Source organism: Pan paniscus, chromosome 1 (assembly GCF_029289425.2).
Source record: "Pan paniscus chromosome 1, NHGRI_mPanPan1-v2.0_pri, whole genome shotgun sequence".
In the NCBI taxonomy this organism is placed as follows: Eukaryota; Metazoa; Chordata; class Mammalia; order Primates; family Hominidae; genus Pan; species Pan paniscus.
The window spans coordinates 180,921,019-180,939,948 of NC_073249.2; the positions used below are offsets into that span (position 1 = coordinate 180,921,019).

The window sequence follows — 18,930 nt, forward strand, 5'->3', positions numbered from 1 at the left end:
GTATACTTATATAAGTATATAAATATATATAATATATACATATATATTTATGGATCTATCTCTATCTCAGTATCACTCATTCCAGACTCCTGTTCTCTGCTCAAATGTTGCCTTAATGAGAAAATTCCTGGACAATCCAAAATTTTTTGATTTTTAAAATTTTTCTGTAGAGACAGGGTCTCACTATGTTGCCCAGGCTGTTCTCAAACTCCTGGACTCAAGCGATCCTCCTGCCTCAGTCTCTCAAAGTGCTCGGATTACAGGTGTGAACCACCACACCCAGCCTAGACAATTCAATTTAAAATTTAAAATTTAAACCCTCACCCCCACAGAAACACACATCCTCCTCTCTGATATCTGGCTTTATTTTTCTTCATAGCAGTAAGTACCATATGGCATATCATACATGTTTTTGTCTCTCTTAAGTAGAATGGAAACTCCGTGAGCACAGGGACCTTGTCTGCTTTATTCACTACTGTATCTCCAGTATCTGGAATAGTGCCTACACCTAACTGGAACTAAAATAATATAGTATGATGGATGCATGGATGGAAAGATTTGAGCAAATGACAAAGTGAATGGAGGCAAAAAGACAAAAATATAGTAACTGATTTTACCAAAAAACATCTAGTAAGTAATAGTGCCGTGACTGAAACCCACATCTGCCTGACTTGCAAACCCAAGCTGTTAATTTTTATGCTATACTTCCACTTACCAATTTGGAGACTTTGGAGGAATTACTTGTTGAGTGGAAGAATGTGTATTTTGTATAATGCCAAGTTGTCACATAAGTCTAGAAACTCATATTTGAGTTCCTGTCCATTTTAATGCAACTAACATATTACGTGAAAAGCACAGCAATTGAAAACCTCAAAAATTAATTAACAAAAACGCTCTCTCAAAGGACAAGAACACCAAACTAGAGGCAAATTCTAAATTTCTCTATGTCCATGAAGGATATGTCAGAGGAAACGGGCCTTTATAACCTGGAATGAGCACACCATAGGATTCGCTCTTGGGAGAACCATTCTAAGAAAGGCAAACAGGGACACAAATATAATGCCCCCTCCTTCTGACCAAGACTTAAATGACAATTATAGAAACTTTAAAAATTTTCCAGATCAGGCTATGAGGACGAGAAACAGTGGAGCAAATGGTAAGTCATTCATTTTATTAACATCAGTTTTTCCACACAACAAATTTTGTAGTAATTAAACTTATTCAAATATTTGTTTTGTGGTTCTTACCTGTTTTCTTTACTACAAATGCTAAGCAGTACTTTGCCTCCTACTGCACAATCCCTACAAAGACTTGCCCAGCTCTGTGTACAAGAGGTACCATGGAACTATAATTGTTTGGGGAGATGACTAAGCATAGAGATCAGGTAGCCAATCCCTTCATTTTACAAGTATGGCAATTCAGGTCCAGAAGTGGGAGCTCCTGTTTTAAAGCCACACATAATTTGTTAGTGGCAAAGCCTATATTAGTACCCATGTTTCCTTGCTTCCTTCCAGAACAAAACTTTTTCGACTCTTCTAATATTAAAGATAAGAAAGGATATTGTTTATATTAAAGAACTGAAGAACTTCTGGCTTACTTAAGTGTAAGCTCTTCAAAAGAGAAGAATTTATCTAATTGAATCTTAACAGCCTCAGAACTTAGATCTCTCTACCCAGCACAGAGTAGTCTTTTTTATTTATTTTTTTTTTTTTTTGACGGCGCATCACTCTGTCGCCCAGGCTGGAGTGCAGTGGCATGATCTCAGCTCACTGCAACCTCCGTCTCCTGGATTCAAGCAATTCTCCTGTCTCAGCCCCCTGAGTAACTGGGACTACAGGCGCACGCCATGACGCCCGGCTAATTTTTATTTTTATTTTTAGTAGAGACAGGGTTTTACCATATTGGTCAGGCTGGTCTCGAACTACTGACCTCAGGTGATCCACCTACCTCAGCCTCCCAAAGTGCTGGGACTATAGGTGTGAGCCACCGCACCTGACCCAGAGTAGATATTACTGTGTATTTACTGAGTGATCAATTGTTTAAATGTGAGTTACTTTATCAAAAAAGAGGAGGGAAAATCTATTTCTGATCCTTATTAATTAAACGTTTTTAAGGCAGTTAGAGTAGGCCTAACTTTAGATATCACTAAAATGACCAAAAAATTATTCTGGTATAAAATAAAAATAAGAATACTCCTCCTTCTCCTTCTTCCCAGCAACTCCATTCATTGAGGACACACATTTCTGCAAGAAGCTACCTGTCTCAGGCCTTAATTTATTTCACTTAATACTAAGAAAAGGCAAATCTCAGGCAGTTTTCAAATAGAAGCAACCAAAAAAAAGCGGGGGGGGGGGGGGGGGGCAGAAATATTAGAAAAATGACCAAGTACAAATATTTCCTGACTATGATGCTGAAAAGCTACTCCTTTTCAGTTATGCATACCTATTTGGTGTCTCATTCCTCTAAGAGTCCTGTTAGAGCCCTTGCCATTTACAGAAGACTCAGGACACTTGTGAAGCTAGACTGAATATCCACTGCTAGAAACTGAATTTAAAATTTAAAATGTGCCTCTTAAATAATAGAATTCATCCAAATTTAACCCATTAAGAATTCTAAAACTAATATATATTAAAATTAAACTATAAGTAATAAAGCACTATACATATATTAAGTGATCCTTCTAACAGGCTTAGTAAGAAGAAAACACAGGTAACATTATCTTCATTTTATAGATAAGGCAACTGAGGTTTAAGAAGATAAAGTGATTTGTCTAGGTTTACAAAGCTAGTTAAATGGCATGGTCAAGACTGAACCTTATGAGTTTTCTGACTCAAGTCTCTTCATATCAAACCAAAATAAGTTTTCGTAAACAGCCCAAAAGGCTTCACAAAAACCTCAGAGGAAAATTTAATCACTAGAGCATTTTTCACAAAACAAAATCCTAAAATGGACAGTAACAGAAAGAATTACTACATGTTTCATTTAAACATTTAAAAATTGCATATGATGTGTATATAAAGTATACTTAATAAATATGAATGCTGTTGTGATCTCCTCCTTAATTACATCTCTTTTTTTGTTAAGGAAAAGTTTAAAAGCCATTGTTTTATCACAGCTCTATTTCCTTAGGGTTCCCCAGATGTGACTTTACTAGTAAATCATGGTAAATATGAGTATGTTTTAGGTATATACAGTACAGGTTTTTGGGCCCCAACACAGAGATTTTAATGCATTAAGTTCACACTCTGCACTTTAACAAACATTCCAGGAGATTCTGATTGGCCAAATTTCTAATACTGCCCCAACAGAATTCCTAGAGGAAAAGCAGTCCAAGAGAATTTAAGAAATTAAAATCCAGGGACAAAGACTATTTATTAATCTCCCCTAACCCTGAAACCAGAAAAAAACCAAACAGGTTGGGAACCTATTCCATTCAACATAGGCTCCAAACTTAGCTGGCCTTGCCTCAACTTATCAGAAAAGTTGGTCTTCTCCTCATACCATGTTACGGGATAGATGTAAATGCAAAGGGTTTCCATTTTAATATTCCTACTTCCTTAGCTTGAGTCTACGAAAACTCAGTAAATCCCAAAGCACAAGTATAAGACTGTGATGAATATTTAAGTTGTAACTTTCCCAGAATGCTATGTAGAAACTGAGAGGGAAGAGGTTTGGAGGTCGGGAGGAATGGGGAGGACGGGAAGATCTGACCTGGTGGGAGAAGTCAGTTGGCCTGCTGGCTTCCCTAGCTCAGATAGGAGTACACAGAAAGAAACTGTGTACTGAGCGGGATTCCTCCACATGATAGTGGGAAATGTTCCCAAGAGGGGTTCCTAAGTAGGAGATCATAATCATAATGGTAATAATCATCTACTTACAAGCTGCCTCTTCTTGGAAGGCTCAACTCCTTCTGAAAAACAAAACATATGCAAGTTAGAAATAAGAACCCATCTGAGTCCTGTTGGTCTACCTAAATGTCCTAGGAAATTCACAGCATTATCTTAATAATGGAAAAGGCCACATATTTCTAAATAATAACTTTTTCTTTGCCTCTTAAATTTTATTTATTTTTTTTTTTTTGAGACGGAGTCTCATTTTGTCTCCCAGGCTGGAGTGCAGTGGCGCAATCTCGGCTCACTGCAAGCTCCACCTCCCAGGTTCACGCCTTTCTCCTGTCTCAGCCTCCTGAGTAGCTGGGACTACAGGCACCCGCCACCACGCCTGGCTAATTTTTTTTTTTTTTTTTTTTTTTTAGTAGAGACGGGGTTTCACCGTGTTAGCCAGGATGGTCTCGATCTCCTGACCTCGTGATCCGCCCGCCTCGGCCTCCCAAAGTACTGGGATTACAGGTGTGAGCCACCATGCCCAGCCTGTCTCTTAAATTTTTGTGAAATAAAAGGACTCAGGCAAACTATTACTTCTTTATCCTTCCTTCCTAAAAGGAATGTCTCATAGAATACATGCAACATTTTTCCCACTAGATGGAACCATCTCCCCAGTGTAGATTACAGGCACTCTAGGCCAGCCATTAACTGCTGCTGAATTGTAAAGGGCATTAGTGGCAAGCATACAGAAGGAATGAAATAGGATTAGGGGCAGTGGGTGATAATTAGAAAATATTTTAGACAAATAAAGTAGTATAGTTAATAATATAACAAAGAGATGACTTCACACACCACTGGCATAAGAAATAACCTTTACGATAACAGATAACAGCTGGGGCCCCTGTGACTTGCTTTCCAAGTGTATCAAGTCCCACCTCCCACCAGTCCTAAATTAACAACTATTCTTAATTTTTTTAATATTTTCAATACGTGTTTTTGGATTTGTAAAAAATTAGTAGTATTGTTTTACATGTTTTAAAATTATATATACATGGTATTATATTATATGTATTCCTCTGTTGACATCAGCCAACATTATGAAAACTGGGAGATTCACCCATGTGGATATATTTCACTTTAGTTCACTGATCTTCAGACAGTGGTCCAGTCTATGAATATACCAATATTTATTTATCTATTCTCTAGTAAATGGAAATTTAATTTTCTTTCCATCTTTTTCTTCTCCATTAAAACAATACTCTTGTAAACATTCTTGTAGTTGTTTCCTAGTGCGCATGTAGAAAAAGTTTCTTGGATGTTGAACTACTGAGTCATAAAGTACTGGATATTCCAAATTGCTCTCCAAAACAACTGCCCATGTAAGAAATATATCCCTGATACACAGTCATGAATATATGTGCTTATATTTTCTTCTAAACATTTTATAGATTTGCTTTTTTCTTTTCTTTTTTTTTTTTTTTGAGATGGAGTCTCACGCTGTCACCCAGGCTGGCCGATCTCGGTTCACTGCAACCTCCACTTCCTGGGTTCAAGCGATTCTACTGCCTCAGCCTCCTGAGTAGCTGGAATTACAGGCATGCACCACCATGCCCAGCTAATTTTTTTGTATTTTTAGTAGAGACAGGGGTTCGCCATGTTGGCCAGGCTGGTCTCAAACTCCTGACCTCAAGTGATCCTCCCACCTTGGTCTCCCACAGTGCTGAGATTACAGGTGTGAGCCATCACGCCCAGCCGGTTTACTTTTCACAATAAGTTTAATATGCCTTATTTTTGTAAAATTCACTTATTTTATAAAATTATTTTTGCTAAAATTCAGTATTTGATTGCAATTCTTTTGTGTGTTTTTCTAGGTAAATTTACAAACATTCAACTGTACAAATCTTAAATTACTTAATCTTACGTATGCCAATTGATAAGTCTGTTAAGTACATATACTCATAACCTAAATCTCTATCAAAATATAGAACATGTCCATCAATCCAGAAAGTTCCACCATGTCCTTTCTTCATAAATCCCCAAACAAACCACTATCCTCCTACCCCAAGCAAATATTATTCTCATTATGTCACCACAGATTACTTTTACTTCCTCAAAACTTCATATGAATGGAACCATACAAATATAAACCTTTTTACATAGGCTTCTTCAACTCAGCATAGTATTTGTGAGATGTATCCATGTTGTTGCAGGTAACACAATAGCAATATGAATAATATACCCCAGTTAATTTATCTTTTCTCCAATTCCATTTTTCAGCTATTAACATTCCTATAACATGTCTTTTGACAAGCTATATTTCACTTCTCTTGGGTAAATCCCTAAAAGTGTAGAATTACTCAGTTAAAGGGTAGATATATATTTAGATTTATAAGAAGCTACCAGACCTTTTTCTAAAGTGATTATACCATGCTACATTCCCATTAACAATGTATGAGAGTTTCAACTGCTTCACATCCTAGCTAATACATGTTATGTTCACATTAATAATATAAGAAAGTTTGAACTACTCTACATTCATGCCAATACATGGTATCAGTTTTTTATATTTTAGTCATTTTACATTTTAGCCATTTAGGTGTGTACGGGTATCTCATTGTGGCTTTAATCATTTTCCTGATGACTAACGATGTTGAGTATCTTTTCATGTGCTTATTAACCATCAATATATATTCCTTTGTGAAGTATCTTAAAATTTTTTTACCTTTTTAAAAATTGAGTTATCTTTTTACTATTGAATTATAAGAGCTCTTCATAATCTTCTAAATACAAGTGCTTTGTCATATGTGTTTTGTAAATATGTTCTAATCTGTGGCTTGCCTACTAAAGTTATTGGTGGTGCCTTTTTTTTTTTTTTTTGAGATGGAGTCTCGCTCTGTCACCCTGGCTGGAGCGCAGTGGTGCAATCTCGGCGTGCGGCAACCTCCACCTCCTGGGTTCAAGTGATTTTCCTGCCCCAGCCTCTCGAGTAGCTGGGATTACAGGCACCCATCACCATGCCCAGCTAATTTTTATATTCTTAGTAGAGATGGGTTTTCACCATATTGGTCAAGTTGGTCTAGAACTCCTGACCTCAGGTGATCCACCTGCCTCAACCTCCCAAAGTGTTGGGATTACAGGCGTGAGCCACCATGCCAGGCCAGTGGAGCCTTTTGATGAGTGAAAATTAATTTTGAGGTAGTATGTGAGATGAAATTAAGGTTCATTTTTTTTATATGGATATCCACTTATTTCAATACCATTTATTGAAAACACTGTCCTTTCCCTAACAATTTTTTTTTTAACCTTTCTGGGCTCTCTATTGCATCCTACTGATCTATTTTTCTGCCCTATGCAAGCACCACACTATCATGATTCTGTGGTTTTATATTTAGTCCTAAAGTCAGATTGTACAGTCCTTTAACTTTGTTATTTTCCAAGATTGCTTTAGATATTCTAGATTCTTGCATTTCGATTTGAATTTTTGAATTCAATTATTAATTTTTACCAAAAAAAAAAGCCTGCTGGGATTATACATCAATTTGGAAAGAAGTGATATCTCAAAATATCAAGTCTTATAATACATGAACATAGTACTTCTCCATTTACCGAGTTCTTTAATTACTCTAAGCAATGTTTTATCGTTTTTAACAAAAACACCTTGCACTCCTTTTATTAAGCTCATCCCTAAGTAGATTTTTTAAAGCTATTATAAATAAAAACTTTTATTTCATTTTCCAATTGCTTGCATGTTTATAGAAATTCAATTAATTTTTATATTGACCATGTATCCTATACTTTGGTAAAATTATTATTAATCATAAATGTTTTGTACATTCCTTAGAATTTTTCTATATAAACAATCATATCTTCTATAATAGGGAGCTTTACTTCTTTCCATTTTCTAGAATTTTCTATAAGATGTTAAATGAAGTGGTAGACATCCTTGTCTTGCTTCTCATCTGATCTTACAAGAAAAGCATTTAACATTTTGAATATTTAATATTATGTTAGTTATAGGTTTTTCATGGATAACTTTTTATCAAGTTCTCTTCTATTCCTAATTTGTTCATAGTCTTTCTCACAAATGGGCATGGATTATGTCAAATACTTTCTCTGCATCTACTGAAATGCTTACATAGTTTTTCTCTTCTGTTAATGTGGCAAATTACAGTGATTGATTTGCTAAGATTAAACTAATTTTGCATTTCTGAGTTAAAGTCAACTTTTTTTTTTTTTTTGAGATAGAGCCTTGCTCCATCACCCAGACTGGAATGCAGTGGCGTGATCTCTGCTCACTGCACCCTCTGCCTCCCAGGTTCAAGTGATTTTCCTGCCTCAGCCTCCCAAGTAACTGGGTTTACAAGCATGTGCCACCATGCCTGGCTAATTTTTGTATTTTTAATAGAGACGGGGTTTCACCATGTTAGCCAGGCTGGTCTCAAACTCCTGACCTCAGGTGATCCACCCGCCTTGGCCTCTCAAAGTGCTGGGATTACAGGCGTGAGCCACCGCGCCCAACCTAACTTCAATTTTATCAAATACATTGCTAGATTCTATTAGCTAATATCTTTTTAATGATTTTTGCACCTATTTTCATAAGGGATAATAATCTCTAATTTTCTTATAATTTCTTTGTCAGATTTTTATATATCACAATTATGCCGGTCTCCTAAAACTGACTGGGAACTGTTCCTTACTCCTCTATTTTCTGAAAGAAATTATGTAAGACTGGTGTTATTTCTGCCTTAAATATTAACAGCTTTCACTAATAAAAGTATCTAGGCCTAGAAACTTTTATTTAGGATATTTGCCTGTATGTTAATAAGTAAGACTGGCCTATATACTTTCTCGTCTCAAATTGTTCTTGTCCAATTTTGACATCATACTTATACTATCCTCACTGCTAAGGTTTCAATGTTTGTGTCTCGTCCAAAATTCACATTGGACTTTAAAATCCAATGTGATAGTATTACGAGGTGGGGCCTGTAGGAGGTGATTAGGTCATGAGGCCTCCTCTCTTGTAAACGGGATTAAGGCCTTCATAAGGCTTTAAGCCAGGCATGGTGATGTGCACCTGTAGTCCCAGCTACTCAGGAGATTGAGGCAGGAGAATCGCTTAAGCCCAGGAGTCTGAGGTCAGCTTGGCCAACAGAGCAAGACCCCATCTCAAAAAAATCAAAATTAAAAGAAAAAAAAGAGGCTTCATACAGCTTTCAGCCCTTTTTGCTTTTCCATCCTCCACCATGTGAAGAAACAGCAAGAAGGCACTCACCACACAAATGCCAACACCTTGATCTTGGACTTCTCAGACTCCAGGACTGTGAGAAAATAAATGTCTGTTCTTTATAAATGATCCAATCTGTGGTATTTTTTTATAGCAGCACGAACAGACGAAGACACTCATAAAATGTGCTAAGGTAATATATCCTCTTTTTCTACTTTCTGAAACAATCTATATAAAACTGGAAATATTTGTTCTTTGAATCTACATGACAGTTCTGACTTCTTGAATAGTTTAAATGGGTAATATGGTAGACTATAGTTTTGGCTAACAATAATAAAATTTCCTAAAATGCATATATGCCCCTCTCTGCATTCCTTTAGAGGCACGGAAGCGCATCCGTGGAAATCCATCCCTTCCGACTTCCTTACACCTATACAAAAGCCTGCATTTGATGCCCAGGACTCCAGATCAGTACATTCTGTGACAACTAAGGCACAGTGGAACAAGAAGGGCCCAACCACATAAAGGTAGTCCAAATAGCAATGATTTCTCAATCCTCCTTTTCCCAGGGAATATTCACAGCAAGTTGGGGAGAAAAGCTACACAATCAGGAAACTTGGCTGAGGCAAGAGTACTCCCATTTAGACAGATAACCATAAATTATTTTACTCATAACCTTCCAGCAACTAGGCTGGTAATACCTGGTAATACATTACAATATCAGGTGAAGCCCATTCCATTCAGCCTTCTCTGATCTACTCATTATCTCTTGACTCTTCATGTTCTTAATGATCTTCCTGATTAGCATTCTGAACACATTCAAGTCTATTCCAGCTTGAGATAAGGAAATAAATTCCCTTAATAACTACACATCCCTCTTCAAATACTGCCTTATCAATTTTATTTCCCTTCACAACCACACTTCTTGAATGAGTTATCTACATCCAATGTCTCTAATTTCTCACTTCCTACTCATTCTTCAACACTCTATAAATATCCCTAGACCTTACCAGCCCATTTAAACCATTCTTGGCACACTGCCAATGTAATGTATAACGCCAGTGTAATGAAGCTTCACTGCATTTTTAGTCCACCTATCTTTTTTGGCTCCACTGCTCAACAGCACCTGATAGTATCATTCACTCTTCTGTCCTGGAAGACTTTTCTTGCCATGAAGCCACATTCTCTTGTTTTTCCTCTTATCCCTGCAAACACACCATTTAAACACCTTTGCAGGCCCATCCTTCATCACCTTAGACCCTTAAATGTGGACTGCCCTTGAAGTTCTGCTTGTACACTCTCCTTTCTCTATGTATTTTACAATCTCAAATTTGTATCTCTATCCCAGATCTTTTTGCTGACCTCTATAGTTGTACATACAACTACCTTGTCCTTAATATGTCTAAAACTCAGCTGATCTTTCTACTCAGTCATGCTCCTTCTCTGTTGTCTATTTTGATGATGGTACCACCAAACCCAGGGTCATTCTTCATTCTTCACTTTCTCTCACTCTCTACATCCATTATTCATCAAGCTCGGTCAATTCTACTTCCAAAATATCTATCTTTAATCTGTCAATTCACTTCTATTTCCCCGGGCACAAGCCACCATCATCCTATAACATCCTCCTAATTGGTCTCCCTTTCATTCAGTTTTGTCCCCCTTGATTAATGTTATATCAATGTAAATATCATATATAGTACCTGTTTTCTGAGTGATAACTGTGGGTATAATGAAATAAATACTGAAGTCAAAAATAACTTTTTTTTTTTTTTTGAGATGAAGTCTCGTTCTGTCACCCAGGCTGGAGTGCAGTGGCGCGATCTTGGCTCACTGCAACCTCCGTCTCCCAGGTTCAAGCGATTCTCCTGCCTCAGCCTCCCAAGTAGCTGGGATTACAGGCATGCGTCACCACGTCCGGCTAATTTTTGTATTTTTAGTAGAGACAGGGTTTCACCATGTTGGTAAGGCTGGTCTCGAACTCCTGACCCCAGGTGATCCACCTACCTCGGTCGCCCAAAGTGCTGGGATTACAGGCGTGAGCCACCGTGCCCGGCCAAAAATAACTTTTTTAAATGTGTCCTTTCTCTCTTATAATTCTGCAATGGATAAAGTCTAAAATCCTTTCTGTAGTCTACAGGGCACTACTTGGCTCTGACTGCCTCCCTCCTCAGTATCATTTGCATAATTCTCCGGTCTTATTGGAGTTTTGGACTCAGGCTTGCCATGCTTTCTTTCACCTTCAGGTCTTCACACTTATTGTTCTCCTGGTCTGGATTACTTTTCTTTATCTCTTTTTATACATTCCTGGACTTCAGCTTAAACTTCGTTTCCTCTGGAAAGTTTTTCTACAGTTTCCCCAGCCTCCTTTCATATAGTATCCAAATATTCCTTTAATTCCTCAATCATACCTACTTCACTGGTTATTATAATTATTTGCTAAATTATCTGTTTTATTTGACTGTTAGCTCCAGGAGAGTAGGAATTAGTCTTGCTCTCAAGGACATTCCTGGCACCCAGCAGAATACCTAGCCTAGTAGGCAACAAATGAATACTGGATGAATAAATCTATGAATCCATCAAGTAAGTAAATGGTTCATACTATTATTGTTATCATCATTATAAGGCAATTATAAGACAATAGGGTCCTGCCTACCAGTTTGGAGTTGCATTGATGAAAACTATCAATTGCAATAATTTCAGCAAGAAGCTTTACTAGGGGAAGAATATGCTCTATTATCACATATTATTTACTGACAGTCTCCTGGCTGGTAGTTACTCCATGGAGAGTCGGAATGCTTTAAGAAGAGAAAAATATTACCGAGGAAGAAAATCTATGTTAATATCATTTACTATCTAGTCTTAAAAGGAACATTATCTCCTGACCTCGTGATCCACCTGCCTCCGCCTCCCAAAGCGCTGGGATTATAGGCGTGAGCCACCATGCCTGGTCAAGAACACAAAATTTAAAGTTTGGAAAACTAGGCTTCTGTCGTGGCTCAAAAACATGTAACTGTGTGACCTGGGATTCCATCTACCTCAAAGGCTTAGATACAGCAGTTGTAAAAGTCAAATAAAGTAATGTACATGAAAATACTTTAGACCAGTCACAGTGGCTCACACCTGTAATCCCAGCACTTTGGGATGCCGAGGCGAGAGGATTGCTTGAGCTCAGGAGTTCGAGACCAGACTGGGCAACATGGTGAAACCCCATCTCTACAAAAACTACAAAAAATTGCTGGGCATATTGGCATGTGCCAGCGGTCCCAGCTACTCAGGGGGCTGAGGTGGGAAGATCACTTGAGCTTGGGAGGCAGAGGCTGCAGTAAGCCAAGATCACACCACTGTACTCCAGCCTGGGCAACAGAGAGAGATTCTGTCTCAAGAAGAAAAAACAAAAACAAACAAACAAAAACCTTTATTCTATAAATAATGTGTTATTCTCATTTGAGTTTGATGAACAGCTTGATGATATTAACAGGATATTTCTACATGGTATAAAGAAACTAGGACTCAGTCAGAAAAATATGTGAATGCAATTCTGCTACTTACTTCCTTATAAAATCTTGGTCAGTCATTAAACCTTTCTAAACCTCATTATTCTTACCTGTTCACCTGAGATAAAAATACCTACTCTGCCTTTCTCACAAAAGTTATTCCTAGGCTTAAATTTTTAAAATAAACTTAAAAGTTTAAAGTAAGACACTTTGGATTAATAATAAGAAATTGACCAGGTGTGGTGGCTCACACCTGTAATCCCAGCACTTTGGGAGGCTGAGGCAGGAGGATCCCTTGAGCTCAGGAGTTCAAGACCAGCCTGAGCAACACAGTGAGACCTCGTCTCTAATAATAAAGCTCAAAAAAAATTAGCCAGGAGTGGTGGTGCACGCCTGTAGTCCCAACTATTCAGGGGACCGAGGTGGGAGGATCGCTTGAGACCAGAGGTGAAGGTTGCAGTGAGCCAAGATCACGCTACTGGACTCCAGCCTGGGTGACAGAGCAAGACCCTGTCTCAAAAAAAAGAAAAAAAAAAATAGGAAGAAGAAACTGCATTTTTCTAATCTAACCCACCAGTAGCGAAGCTCTAAAGCTAAGTGATAAGATGCTATTCTCTAAAAACTAACCCCACCCCCAATACTCCATCCCTATCACTCCACCCCAAATATTCAAGGTATATTGTTTTAACAGTCTCCAAAATTTTATTACCATTTGGATCCCTCAAATTGATACATTTTGATACTTTCTGCCAACGATGATATTTCCCAAAGAACTTTAAGTAATGTTTGACTATATTGAACAAAATAAAAGATATTAAACTATATTCTGAAGTTACAAAGAAAGTTATACATACTAAATCCTAGAGAAATAACCAGTCACTCTCTTTCATTGTCCACAAAGCAAACTTCTAAAGGTATTAAATAAAACATGAAATGGTGCCATTCATGGCCAGGCGTGGTGGCTCACGCCTGTAATCCCAGCACTTTGGGAGGCCAAGGCTGGTGGATCACCTGAGGTCGGGAGTTTGAGACCAGCCTGACCAACATGGAGAAACCCCGTCTCTTCTAAAAATAAGAAAATTAGCAGGGCGTGGTAGCGCATGCCTGTAATCACAGCTACTCAGGAGGCTGAGGCAGGAGAATCTCTTGAACCCAGCAAGTGGAGGTTGCGGTGAGCCGAGATTGCCCCATTGCACTCCAGCCTGGGAAGCAAGAGCAAAACTCCGTCTCAAAAAAAAAAAAACAAACCACGAAATGGTGCTATTCCCACAGATGAGGATTCACTGCCTATATGCACTACTCATTATTCACAATGACTAAAGCCATAAAATATTTCCAAAGAAAAGACAAAGGCCAAGTGTCCAAAGGCAGTAACCGCTACCCCCACAAGTAAATATGCAAGCCAGGAGTCACAAGGCTGGTCCTTGTCCTTTATGTCAACAGTCACCAGCATGGAGATGACTATGGGTCAAAGCTGTCTATGCCTGAGGCAACTCCCTCCCTGGGACTCAGCCTGGCTCATTTGCTATTGAATTCTCACACTATACGTACATTGATCCCCACTGCAGTAGCAGCACTCTTTCCAGAGAAGGAAATTAACAGACTCTAAGAAACATAACCCAATAATCCACTCCATTGGAAGTGGATAGAGAATTGGGTTTTGGAGACAATAACTTTTCAACTAACATTTAAAATCAACCAGGCAAGGTGCTGTGGCTCACGCCTGTAATCCCAACACTTTGGGAGGCCATGGCGGGAGGATCACTTGAGCCCAGAGTTTGAGACCAGCCTAGGTAACATAGTGAGAACTCAAGAAAAACAAACAAATCAATGACGAAAAAAAGGTATTCTCTGCCACTAAAATATTATATGTCTCTTGATATAACTCATAATTAAACCCACATAATGTAACTAACATAAATAACACTGCTTGGGGTTAGGGTAGGAGTGGTGAACATTCTAGGGCCTACTCAGAATCCACTGCTGATGACAATACCATTGTCAAAGGACAAAATTACAACAGATTTAGTTTAAAGATCAAACTGACTTTCAGTTTAAAGATCAAACTGACTTTTGTTTGCAATTCTGTAACATCTCATTCTTTAAAATAGAATGCGTGTTCTGCTGAGCTAAGCAGAGGGGGCTGGCTTTCTAAGCAGAAAATGGGTTAAGAAAGCACAAACAGGGAACAAAAAGCAGATTATTCATTACAAAGTGACTCTCCTTATAGAGTTAAAACAGAACTTTCTTATCATGCTAGCTCAGGTAAACTGGGTCACCTCTGGTTACAGTGAATTTCATGGTTTTGTTGTTGTTTTTTAAACTGGCCTGTTTCAGTTCAGTTTGATTACATGGCCAAATAAGTTTGGGGGAGGTAATAAGAGACAAGGAGTGCTTGTAGTGTTCAGGAGGGGGTTAAAGTTTGAATTTGTTCTAACACACCAGTAGAAATAGAAAAAGAAAATAAGAAAAAAAACTCTACCAATATTTTTAAAGGGTAAAAAAAAAAGGGGGGGACAGTAAGGCATAGAGATGTAGGACATGGAATACAAAAAATAATATGGCAGAAACAAGTCCAAATATATCATTAATCATAATAAATGTACACAGACAAACTTTTCATTACAAACAGGACTTTTTTTTTTTTTTTTTTTAAAGAAAACCTACTGTATGCCATTTGCAAGAGATATACCAAAAGCAAACTGATATGAAAAGGTTGAAATAAAGGGATAGTTGGTTTCTGGAAAAACTAACAACAACAAAAAAAATCTTCCATGAATTTTTGTTTTTGTTATTTTAATTTTTTTTGAGACACGGTCTTGCTGTCACCCAGGCTGGAGTACAGGGGGCACAATCATGGCTCACGGCAGCATCGACCTCCTAGGCTCAAACGATCCTCCCACTTTAGCTTCCCAAATAGCTGGAACTACAGGTGTGCACCACCACGCCTGGCTACTTAAATTTTTTTTTTTAATTTGTACAGACATCTCACCATGTTGCCCAAGCTGGTCTCCAGCTCCTGGGCTCAAGTGATTCACCCACTTGGCACTCTCAAAGTGCTGGGATTATAGGCATGAGCCACTGTACTCGGCATTCCACTGATACTTGATAATGAAAAAAAAGAGTCTTAATACCCAATATTAGAAATACAAAGAGAAACAGAAGAACAAATCAGCAAAGGTTTAAAAGAAAAAAAATTATATATATATAAACAAATTGATCTCAATAAATAACAAAATAAACAAAATGGACGAACTCTTAAAAACATATACCTTACCAAAACTACCTCAAGATGAAAAGTAGGAAACTTACATTATATACATGAGCATTTTAAAAAACTGAATCATACATTATTCCTGAGTTGGGTTTACCAACAAAATGTGAATGTGGTTATACAATAAAAAATTCACAAATGTTATATACCTCAAATAAATTGAGAAAAAATAAAACAATATCAGATGATATAGAAAGGCATGTCAAACAGGTATACAAAGAATCAAAAGCTGGGCGCAGTAGCTCATGCCTGTAATCCCAGCACTTTGGGAGGCCAAGGTGGGCAGATCACCTCAGGTCAGGAATTCGAGACTAGCCTGGCCAACATGGCAAAAGCCTGTCTCTATTAAAAATACAAAAATTAGCCAGGCGTGGTGGCAGGAACCTGTGATCCCAACTACTCAGGAGGCTGAGGCTGGAGAATCACTTGAACCCAGGAGGCGGAGGTTGCAGTGAGCCAAGATTGCACCATTGCACTCCAGCCTGGGTGACAAGAGCAAAACTCTGTCTCAAAAACAAACAAACAAACAAACAAAAGAATCACAGGAACAGAGATCTTCAAGACTTTAGAAAAAGGAAAGGGAGAGAGCTAAAAAAAGGTGGAGGTCTTTACATTGAGAAATAAATGGTGCAAACTCAAATGCTTTAATAAGCCAGTAAGGTAATATACTGTACTTTATCAAATCTGAAAAACTATCAATTGCAAAAGACACCGTTATTTTTTGTAACAGTAAGAAACATTTTTTAAAATGCAAAACAAAAATAAGCCTGGCCAATTAACGTATAACACAGCATCAAGAGTAACACCGCTATTTCAAAGCTGTTATAAAGTAAAAAGATGTGAGCCTTAGAATAGATGAAATTCAGTAAATATATAAAGCAGCAGAGGATAAAACAAAAGGGGACTGATAGAGACTATGTTGGTTGATTTTTCTTTAAATCTCCAAAGGTGGCTAAATAAAATATATCTACAGGAAACAGTCACCAGACCACCAATTTGTGATCTAGATTTACACAGAGAACACCAGAATTTAATTCAGAGGTGATCAAGGGATGTAACTGTAAATCACTGTAAGATTTCTGAATCAAACAGTTCCCTCTACAGAATACATGGCATCTACAGGAATGTATTGTTAACACAGACTCCAGATAGCCAAGGAACTCTAAAGATCTGAGGCTGGACTGATTATCCTTGTCTACAAAGATACTGGAGTTACCCATAATGACTATATAATATTTGAAAATTAGGTACTCAGGTTTTAACTGCATGGGGATTATCAGAAGGTTGATAGGTAGAAAAGGAGGATAAAACCACTCAGGAATGGGCGGAATGTCAGAAAAAAATGACTATGAAAAAAACAAACAAAGGTACAAGACTGGTGTAGCTGCAACATAGAATAGGAATACATGAGTCAGGGCAAAGAAGAGGGACAAGAGTGAGATAAATTCCTTCACCTTCAAAGCCATCTAATTTACTGACTTGATGAAAATATCTTAGTGGTACTAAAAACTGAAGAGTACAAACTGAAATGTTTCCTTTATCAAGCTTCCCACAGAAAACAACAAGGAAATGTAGAACAACAGAAGCAAATAATTAGGTTACATTTTTATCCATGTCATCAGCCTTTTTAAAATGAAATTTCAAGGAGAAATTGAATGTTTGAAATCTACCTGGTTCTTGAAGATTTTGTTTTTAAGGACTAAAAATTAGCTGAATCACATTTTGTAAGATGACCATAATTTATGACAGTCATAATTTGCAAAATAAAAAAAGTCCCAAGAAGGCTTTCTCAATAATAATGCTTCCCAGTATGCATTATGTTGTCATATATCCTCCAAAATAATTAAGTACCCGTAAACAATGACACTCTAAGTACTCTCGTTTTTGAACAGCAAAGGCAAAAAGCAAGCAGGGGGTTGGGGGGGGGGGGGTGCATAAAAATACTACACAATTTAGTTTTTGCCTGAAGGCAATAATTTTATCAGCACAACAAATATTTTCAATTCAGAACCTGGGAAATTGCACTGTCTATACAATGAAGACAGATTACTATATGTGCCTTATGGGCAAATAATGTGGAAATTATGGCACTAAGAGAGTTGATAACAAAAATTTGCTTATGGTGGCTAGTCCCTGACCTTTCAAAGTTAAAATCATCCCCCATAAAGTTGATTGGGAAACAGGGCAAGTATAAAAGCACCTCCTTCAATTCACAAGGAACTTCAATCTCAAATGTCTCTCCATGTGTAGATGCTTCAAAAGTAGATGTAAGATGAAAGCCAATTTTTACCACAAAAAAGACCCAACTTGAACAGCTTTTCAAGCAAAACAGTGTCAATTCCTACACCAACAGAGGCTCCTCTAGTGTAAAGAAAAGATGCTCACACATAGTCTCCCAGATGTCCTTTTACCATTAAGATGTAGGGATGTTGTAGTGTGTGACTGTGCAGACTGAAACTGCTACAGTTCTTTTTCTAACACACAGGAAGCAAGCTTGAGAATGAGGCCAAAACACAGAGGAAGGCAAAAGAGCAATGAAGCTGAGCAAAGACACCAGATTACCCAACTCTGAAACCCATCCAACCTCTGGACTTCATTGTTGTGAGTCAATACATTTACCTAACATTTAAACCACTCAGAGTCAAAATTTCTGTTACTTGTAGTTGAGTACCCTAATCTATACATCTAGCCTGGCCATACACCTACTTGTCTGTCCTTGAGGAAGCAACTGAGCTTCACGTATCTGTAAAAATGGCCAATAAGAAAGTCCTCCACATCGTCCACTGCTATCACCCCCCCTCCAATCTGTTATTATTTCTTGCTTTTTTTGACCACAACAGTCTCATAATTGGTCTTTTTGCTGCAGCCCTTGCCTCCACTGTCTACTCTCAATATACCAGTGGAGTACAGAAATGAAATGAAATTTGGCTGTGGTTATATGACTAGAACATGGCAGAACTGTAATTTGAACAAAATAGACAAGGTCTTTGCTGTCACGGAACTTCTAAATGCACTATTTACTATTCTGCTACCTCCCCAAGAAACTCTGCAGAAAAACCTGGAGGTATCAAAGTAGGCTGTGTCTTAGCTGATCTTCTGGAAAAGTTTTAG

At 37.8% G+C, this 18,930-nt stretch overlaps 1 protein-coding gene across 4 annotated transcripts in view; it reads right to left on the reverse strand.

Annotated features, from left to right (window-relative positions):
• MAST2 (microtubule associated serine/threonine kinase 2) overlaps positions 1 to 18,930 on the reverse strand; it is a 238,055-nt gene that overhangs the window by 151,464 nt on the left and 67,661 nt on the right. For all 4 annotated transcript variants that reach the window (XM_008965226.4, XM_008965228.4, XM_034964012.3 and 1 more), the window contains exon 4: positions 3,879 to 3,910. In XM_008965226.4, coding sequence (XP_008963474.4) covers positions 3,879 to 3,910 — 32 coding nt within the window. The remainder of the gene's footprint in view (positions 1 to 3,878; positions 3,911 to 18,930) is intronic.